Source organism: Hipposideros armiger, unplaced genomic scaffold, assembly GCF_001890085.2.
Source record: "Hipposideros armiger isolate ML-2016 unplaced genomic scaffold, ASM189008v1 scaffold_706, whole genome shotgun sequence".
NCBI lineage: Eukaryota > Metazoa > Chordata > Mammalia > Chiroptera > Hipposideridae > Hipposideros > Hipposideros armiger.
This window is the reverse complement of record NW_017732056.1, coordinates 896,496-906,125: the sequence shown is the minus strand read 5'-3', so window position 1 is coordinate 906,125 and position 9,630 is coordinate 896,496. Positions and strand designations below refer to the sequence as shown.

The window sequence follows — 9,630 nt, the reverse complement described above, 5'->3', positions numbered from 1 at the left end:
TTGTATTTTTATCAAGTTTCAATTTCTTCTTCATAATAACAATTTTAAATATGTTTGTTTTATAACCTCTATACAAAACTTTATTAGATTTTAGAGCTCTAATCATTCTATTTTTTTTGTCTGCTGATTTTTCTTAAAGTGGATTGTTTCTTATGTTTTATATTTTTGGATTATGAGCTCATCTTTAGAGTTTTATGTTAATATCCGATATGAAGTTACCAAATCTCACAAGAAGTATAAACTGGAATCTCAGTCCTACATGAAGCCTTTCTCATCACTATAAATTCTCAAAGGAGACTTTTTCCCTTCTATCCAGAGCCCAGACCAAAGAAACAAACTTAAAAAAAAATATTTTCCTGCTTCTCAAAGTGGTTTTTTTCTTGTCAGCTTTCTCATGGAGGGTGCAATCTTTCAAGATTCCCAAACATCACAAAGGGGCGTCAAGCCCACCTTCCCATAACATGCAGCCCCAAGACCCATTTCAATCTCTATAGAGCTGTTAAAACCCAAGCCCATTGGTTGGCAAGATTACCACCCTCACTGTAATTCCCTGTAGTCAGAACATCAAGTCACACTTGCCAGTTCTGTTTTTTTCCTTATCCTTCCTTTCCTTCTTCACCTTCTTTTTTTTTTTTGTCTCTTATAATTCCTTGTACTTTTTTGTGAGATTAGCTATGAATTCGACAAGATATTTGTCTTTTGCAGTGGCACAGTTTTCAGATTTTTCTAATTTGCTATATTGCGAGAAATGTAACTCTCAGCTCTAAGATATTTTTTTCTTATTCCAGCATTTAAGGTTTAAAAAACTAAAAATGGGCCATATCCTATTGGGGAGAAGGTGGTGGTTGTTGGCAAGAAGTCAGAGCTCTGGTGAAATTTTTTGGAAATCATTATTAGAGGATTATGGATTTAGTTCTATTTGGTTGGGAAAGACTCAACAATTTTGTCCCAAACAGTTAACCTTGCTTCCTGACATCATGGAAGTCTGCCCAGCTGGGACTTAACTCTGGCTCTCTGAGACTTTTTTGTAAGCAAGAATATTTGTAATTTGATCTATTCGATATCTTTATGCCTCATTTCAGATTGAGCCCATAGAGTTTCACCTTATAGAAAGTAAGGGATGGAAGGATTTTAGAAGTTATCTAGTCTAACCCCTCATTTTTCATATGAGAAATCGGGCTCAGAAGCATGATGGGTTCAGCCCCAGATCACGCAGGGTAGTAGAAGGAGAGCTGAGACTAAACCCCAGGGGTCTTGATTCTCTCCAGGGCTTTCCCCACCCAACATCAAGCTTCTTATTTAATATGTTATATTAGAAATTGGGCTAGCCTATGTGGCATGGAGTGACCAAAACCCCAAATAGCACCTATTGCAATGCCTGGCACACAGCAGAAACTCCATAAATTTAAGTTCCTTCCCCTTTGGCTTCTCCCATGTATTAGTTTCATGTGGTTCTCATGAAATTGCCACAAACTTGGTGATTTAAAACAACAGAAATTTATTCTCTCATAATTCCAGGAGGCCAGAAATTCAAAGTTAAGATGTAGGTAGGGCTGCACTCCCTCTGGAGGCTCTAGAGGAAAATCTGTTCCTTGCCTTTTTCAACTATTGTTGGCAATCCTTGACTTGTGGCTGCATCATTCCAATCTATGCCTCTGTCTTCGTATCATCTTCTCTGATCTCCCTTTGCCTTGCTTTTACAACATCAAATGTACCAACATCCCCACCATAGGGGTACCAGAAGGAGAAGAGAGGGAGCAAGGAATTGAAAACGTATTCAAAAAAATAATGACGGAAAACTTCCATAACCTGATGAAGGAAATTGATATTCAAACCCAGCAAGCACAGAGACTCTCAAACAAGATGAACCCAAACAGGCCCACACCAAGACACATCGTAATTAAAATGCCAAAGGTTAGAGACAAAGAAAGAATCTTAAAAGCAACAAGAGAAAAGCAGTTAGTTGCCTACAAGGGAGCTTCCATAAGGTTATCAGCTGATTTCTCAACATAAAATTTGCAAGCCAGAAGGAATTGGCACAAAGAATTCAATGTGATGAAAAGCAAGGACCTACAACCAAGGATACTCTGCCTAGCAAGGCTATCATTTAAAATCAAAGGACAAGGTGCTTCCTAGACAAGAAAAAGAAAAAGGAATTTATTACCACCAAGCCAGTATTACAGGGAGTGTTAGAAGGACTTCTTTAAGACAACAACAACAAAAAAGGCAATAACTGCATATCTATCAACAACTACTTCCAATGTAAATGGATTAAATGCTCCAATCAAAAGATAGGGTGGCTGAATGGAGAAGAAAATGAGACCCTTACATATGCTGCCTATAAGAGACTCACACAGACTGAAAGTAAAAGGATGGAAGAAGTTATTTATGAAAACAGAAACAAAGATGGGGGTAGCAATACTTATACTATACAAAATAGATTTTAAAACAAAGGCTATAAGAAAAGACAAAGAGGGCCGGCCAAGTGGCGCGTTGGTTAAGAGGTGGCTTGGGACGCCAGAGGGCCTTGGTTCAGATCCCACATATGAGGGCCAGTGACACTGCCCTCTACAGCTAAGATGCTGAACAACAGCTCAACCTGGAGCTGGGCTGCCGTGAGTCGCTGGCGACGGTGTAGGCTGCAGCCCCTGCTGCAGTGGGTTGCCATAAGCTACTGTGTGTAGCCAGCAGCCAGCATGAGCGGCCAGCAGCCGCCGTGAGCGGCCGTCCAGAAGCCAGCGACTGATCTGCCTCATCAGGGAAGAGTGCAATGATGGTGCCAACTTGGGCCAGTGAAGCAATGTCCTCCACAACTAGACAGAAGAACAAAAGGACAGCAACTTGTCTGTTCCCCTTCCCTCAATTCTCCAGCGCAGTTCCCATCCCCCAATTCCCCAATAAAAATCTTTAAAAAAAAAAAGAAGAGACAAAGAAGGACCCAGTAATCCCACTTCAGGGTATTTATCCAAAGAAACCCCAAATGCTATTTCAAGGGGACTTTTGTATTCATATGTTCATTGAAGCATTGTTTACAATGGCCAAGATGTAGAGGCAGCCTTGGTATCCATTGATGGATGATTAGATTAAGAGTACATGATGTATTATATATATATATTCCCTTCCATGGCTGAGCAACATTCCATTTATATATATCAGCCATGGAAGGGAATGAGTTATTGCCACCTGTGGTGGCATGGATGGACCTGGATGGTATTGTGCTGAGTGAAGTGTGTCAGACAGAGAAAGACAGATGCAATGTGATTTCACTTATATGTGGAATCTAAAGAATAAAATAAACAAACAAACAAAACAGAAACAAACTCATAGATACAGAGAACATTTTGAGGGTTGCCAGATGGGAGGGGAATTGGGAGTGTGGGTGAAAAAGGGGAAGGGATTAAGAAGTACAAATTAGTGTAGTCAGGGGTTGTAGGGTATAGCATAAGGAATATTGTCAATAATATTGTAATAACTATGCATAGTATCAGATGAGTACTAGATTTATTGGGGTAATAGGTGGGAGGTGGTTGGAGGGCAGGGTGAAAAAGGTGAAAGGATTAAGAAGTATAAATTGGTAGTTAAAAAATAGTCATGGGGATATAAAGTAAAACATGGGGAATATACTCAATAATATGGTAATAACTGTGCAGAGTTCCAGGTGGGTGCTAGACTAGTCAGGGGGATCACTTCTTAAATTATATAAATGTATAACCACTATGCTGTACGCCTGAAATTAATATAAAATAATATTGAATGTCAATTATAATTGAAAAATTAGAAAGGAGGGAAAGGTGAAGGGGAATAAAGTTCAAATTTCCAGGTGTAAAACAAATAAGCCATGTGGATATAACATACTGCATGGGGAATATAGTCAATAATATTGTGATAGCGTGGTACGGTGTCAGATGGTTGCTGAACTTATCATGGTGATCACTTCTTTAGGTGTATAAATGTTGAATAACTATGATATATACCCGAAATCAATATAATATTGTATATTAGCTGCATTTTAATAAAAAATCTTAAAAAAATAACATTATAAATAACATATATATGAATTTAGAGATAAGAGACACAGACAGTGCCCTGACTTAGGGAGCTCACAGTTGAATGGAGGATGAATATAAGCCAAAAAATGCTAACACAAAGGATGATGGAAATTTTGATAGAGAGATGGCCAGGGTGCTGAGGGAGCACAGAGAAAGCCACACCCAACCCAGGCTGGTGTTGGGGACAGGGAGCAGAGCTAGTCCAGAAGGGCTTCCTGGAGGAGGGGTTTGGGAGCTGTATCCTGAAGACTGAGTGGGGATAGTCAAGGCAGTAAAGGGGAGGAGAACATTCCACACAGAAGGAGAAAGGCATGCAAAGGCACAGAGATGCAGGAAAGGATGGGCACGCTCCTTATTGTCTTTCATGTCATATTCCTCACTGCATCCATCCAGCTATTTCCTCACCAAACATTAGCTGAGCTCCCAGGCCTGTGTCCTGTCGTGTTATGCTGTGTTGCACAAAAGGTACTCCCAGTCCTGATGCTTATGTACGAATCTAATGGTTCAGGTGATGACAGAGCCAGCGTTTTCACTCAGAAGTCCTGCTTCATTTTTCCTGAAACTTTTCTTCACAGGGACTTTGACCTCAGACCCCTATGACTTTGCCAACTCCTGGGCCCTGAGCAGCGGAGAACAGCGGTGCAAACGGGCATCCCCTCCCAGCAGCCCATGCAACGTCTCCTCTGACGAAACGCAGAAGGTGGGTGCAGCCCAGGCTGGCTGTGTTCTGAATGGTGTGGGACTTCTGGAATTAAGAGGCAGAAAGACCCCTGGTCTCAGGTGTTCCATTTTGGGGAGAAGTGGGCCTACCTCTGTGGGTCCCTTTGGCTGTTCAATGTAGGGTTCCTGTGGGTCCCTTTCCTCCTGAAAACCAACTGTGGCTCCAGTCTGGTTCACTCTAATACTGTTCTGGGCCCGGAACTCTAAAAATGGGTCCAGTCTAATGAGTCCAATGAGTTGGTATAGTGAGTGACTCTACGTTTCTGCTTTATACTCCAAGGCCCTCTCTCTTGTCCCCAAATATTGCCATCATCGTCTGCCACCTGTCTGAAATTCTGCCAATATAAAACCATTCCTTTTCAGGTTTTTAATAAGTGGTTGTTTAAAGTACAAATAGGAGGGGGAAGAGCCCAAGCTCTTACCAGCATGTCAATAGGAAGGGGATTACTTTACAGTTGGAGAAGCTGGGGGTGGGGTGGAGGAGAGGTGGGGATGGGCCTGAAGTGACCGGCTTGGATGTCGTCATAGTTTCCTGAGGCTGCTGTAGCAAATTCTTAAATTTAGTGGCTTACAACAACAGGAATGTATTCTCTCACAGTTTTGGTGTTCAGAAGACTGAATTTAGTTTCCTTGGGCCAAGATAAAGGTGTCGGCAGGGCCTGGTTCCCAGGGCCTGGTTCCCAGTCCCTGGCTTATGGCTACGTCGCTCCAGTAACGGCCTCTGTGGTCACACGGCTTCCTCCTAACCTGTGTGCCTGTGTCCCTGAGACTCAGTACAGACGGTGGCACCTCCCATGCTTCCCACACAGCCCCATGTCTGCCGGTGTGGCAGCTGGGTAGCAGCTCTTTCCCTTCGGACTTGCTCGTTATGACCCCACAAACCAGAATCTCCCATTTAGAGAGAAGAGGGAATGTGTGAGAGGGAGTGCCTCCACCTTCTCTGCACGTAGAGATGGCCTTTGTGCCTTCCGTGTGGGGTGTTGGGAGGATGACACTTTAGACGGGGGAAGACCTCCTGGTGTCCTCTCGCTGTCTGTGTCCCCACTGGAGTGCCTCCATGTTGACAGAGGAGTGGGGAGAAGCAAGCCAAGCACACATAGCACTTCCAGCATAAGCTCTCAAATTCATTGTTTTTCTCCTCCCTCCTCCCAATGACCACCCCATTCCTTTTGGGGAGCTGAGGCCCGCTTGAAGTTAGAAGGAGAGCAAGGAAGGTACTTGAACCACCCACACTGAGGAGTGACAGAAGCCAACTTTCCTTCTAGAGCTGCTTATTAGGCAGGTGAATTTCAGATTGAATGCCCTCAAGGAATCATGGGCAGTGAGGGGTCGGGGGAGGGATTTTATCATTTTTTTCTTTTATTTCCAAACTTACAGTTCTGTGGTTGGCTGGCGATCCCTCCTCTCCTGTCCTTCAATGTCTCTAGGCAGGTGTGAGGTTAAGGGTGGGGGTGCCTCAGCTGGTGAGGTGATGCTAGGGACTACGCATGTACCTCTAACACGGGATCAGCTCTTTGAGGACATATGGGCTTTGTTTCATTTTATTTTGCAAACACAGGCCACCAGCTCAGTGCTGGACAAATGTTCCCTCCCTCTCGGATTACAAAGGGATACGTTCATTTGTCCATAGAAGTAGAAGGTAAAGACAGGATTTTCTTTTTCTTTCTTTCTTTTTTTTTTTTTAAGCTGAGCCATCCTGCCACCTGTTGGCAGCACAGCAGCAGCTCAGCTCGGGCTGGGAATCGAACCAGTGACTCTGTTGCTCAGAGCTCACACATTTGAGCGTGCTCTTAACCAACTGAGCCACTCGGCTGGCTAAACAGGATTTTCAAATGGAGACCTGACCCAGTTGAGGGGGAAAATCGAGCACTTTGTCTCCTGGAGACAAAGGAGAGGGAAGGAGAATCCACATGAGCCTTGTTTGTCTCTGGGGTGCCTTTTAGTGACTCCAAATGCAGGCTTGCTACTCACTTTGTCTCCTGGGTGTGTTAAAGTACTTACTAACCAGTGTTCTGGGAGCAGCTTAAGAAACTGGTTACCAAGGTCTTAGTGCTGAGCTGAGGCCCCCAAACATGCCAGACCTCCCAAGGCACAAGCTTCTCCAAGCTCAGAAGTCCAGGTTTCAGGTTGTTTACCTGAGAAGAGAGGCCTGGCTTTGTCTCAGCCAATCAGGCTGTGCACATTCATGACTAGCGCACCCTCATTGGCTGGGGAGCATAGTGACTCATCTCCTGGGAAGTGATTAATGTGGGTCTTTGGAACTGTTCACAGCCAGCTTAGTCCCACCGGGACCCGGGTTCAGAAATCAGGCCTGGCAAATGGGATCGTCTACAAGCGTTTGCCAGTGTGGCTCCAAGGCCTTGTGCAGTGGCAGAGTATTGTGTGGGGCAGACTACACTGACCTAAGAACTTTCCTTGAGAGCCGCCAGAATCTGCTCTCTCACTTCTCTGGCGCTTCCCTGCCTTTTCAAGGCGGTAGCAAGGAGCCAGCTCACTCTGAGAGCCAGGTCATATTACTTATACCTAGGGGATGAATGTTTCCTTGTTATGCCAACAAAACCCAGAGCCTGTCTGCCGGGACAGTTAATGGCTTATTTGAGTGCATGCAAATTTGCTGTTTTCTCAGCTTTTCAAACAGAAGGCAGGGCTGTTGGAGTCTGGAGCTCAGGGCGCAGATCTGTTAATAAAAATCCCAAGCTCTAAGTGCTCAAATAATGGATGTTAATTTGCAGGCAACTCTACTGCACAATGAACATTTTAGAAAGAACCTTAGGGAATGTCAGCAAGGACTGAACTCTTTATAAAGGGATCTTGTTTTTGTCCTGCAGTCCCATCTGCAATGTGAAGGCCATGGCTCCCGGAGACTGGACTAGCCCATACAGTGCTCTTGCTAATTAGAAAAAGGAAGCCCTTCCTTAAGACACGTTACTACCACCTGCTGGGAAATTGCCTCATAAACATTATACATGTACATAGAATGTATGCGTACATATTATGTCCCATCCAATTGTACTCCCATCAGTCATATAAGAGTCCCAGGTTGTCTGTTTTCCACTGGCTTCGACTTTAGTGTTTATTTGGTAAAAACAATCCTTATTCCTTTTGTTCTTTTGCTGCTCATGTCTTCACATTTTCTCCCTCTTCCCCTCTTCTGAAACAACACGCTGTTCATAATCCTCTCCTCTCCGGGAAGTCACCTGTCCTGTACAAGCTAACATTTGTAAATACTCATGTGTACTTTAAACAACCACAGCATGTCTCCTCTGTAGCACAAAGAGGCAAATAAAATACCCATTCGGTTGGGGACAACACAATTCACTCTTCATGTCCTCATGAAATATTGCCCCAAGCCTTTTATTTGCAAAGTAGGTACCCAGGTCTTTGTACTGTTTCTGTTCACAGTGTGCTGGCAGGGAGCTCACAGGCCTACAGATGGGTGAGTTAAGCACAGGACTTGGCGGAGGTGCCAAGTGCCCTAGCAGAGCTGGGGGGGCTCACTGGCCAGGCCCACTCCTGGCATCCTGCTTTCGTCCCTTGATTCTTCCATCACTTAATTGGGTGTTAGGCCTGGGGTAGACTTTTCTTAGAGATTGGGAAGGCATTGTTACATTCATTTGCTTGGTGGGATACTTGTGATTCATAGAGAGACTGATTGTGGTCAGAGTCTGGCTGGTCCAGGGAAGGTCAATAAATCTCAAGGAAAGACCCTTGGTAACCCAGGACCCCCAAAGGAGTTAGCTGTCAGATGGCACACTGTGACCTGGCCTGGTTTTACAGACGGGATGCCCAATCACTATGTCTCACGATGCTTAGCTTGGAGTTTGGGTTTGAATAGAAGTGTGTGCGCGCGCGCGTGCGCGCGCGCGCACACACACACACACACACACACACACACACACACACACACACACACACACACACACACACACCTTTATCCCTGTCGCAGAGGGAGAACTGCTTTCTTGAGCCACATGGAGACTCAGGAGTGAGGATTTATTTCACGTGCTTTGCCGACGTCCAAGGATCTAGGATGTGGTCCCTGGTTTCACTTGATCCTCTGTGTCCTCATGTACTTATGTCCCTACTCTGCATCTCAGTCTTCCCTCTCTAAGGTGAGCTCTACCCAACACTGACTGAGTAGGCACCAATTCCATTAGGGCAGATTCACTCCCCTGACTGCAGGCTGGGAGAAGGGACAGAGAACCCATGTGCTTGTGGTGGGACAGGGTGCCTGTGGCCACTGTGCCTTTGGGGGCCTAGCCTTATGGCAGAGGTCAAGGGCTGCCACAAGGTTTCAAAGATCTCCCTCAAATTAAGCTGAACTTGGCCTTTCAGGGTACTTATTTGACAAACCCTTGAGGAGGGTTAGATAAGGTCCTAGTACTCAAGCTTTCAGTTCATGTGCCTCCCCAACACAACAATCTCAAAATTCTTTAACAAAGTATTTCCTAAGTGGCTTTTCCCCCTCTGTTCTTACCCCCAGAAGAGAACAAGAATGAGCAAGAATCCAATGGTGCCCACTAGTACATATTTATTGAAATGTTTTGTATGGATTGGGTGACTAAAACTGTGCAAGGTGGGTTTGTAATCTTGTTCAAGGGACAAGACACACACATGGGAGAAACTGAACAACCATGAAAGAGAACCACATGTGCTATCTTGGGTAGTAAATGGTGAATTGCCAAAAGAATGGTAAGTATGATGGCGGTTCCGGGGAAACAGCTCTGTGATAAAGCTGATTATCTTTCCTCACTGGGAGCAGAATGGCTGGAGGGTTCCATCCCCAGAGCTCAGGCAGACCCCACACTGGGAACCCAGGGCTGGTGCTTGACCCTTGTCCTCCCAGCCAGCTGAGCCCTGC

General features: G+C 44.8%; 1 protein-coding gene across 1 annotated transcript in view; it reads left to right on the top strand.

The window, feature by feature from the left end:
- VWF (von Willebrand factor) overlaps positions 1 to 9,630 on the top strand; it is a 157,952-nt gene that overhangs the window by 33,231 nt on the left and 115,091 nt on the right. The window contains exon 5 of the mRNA XM_019627083.1: positions 4,625 to 4,749. Within this exon, the coding sequence (XP_019482628.1) occupies positions 4,625 to 4,749 (125 nt within the window). The remainder of the gene's footprint in view (positions 1 to 4,624; positions 4,750 to 9,630) is intronic.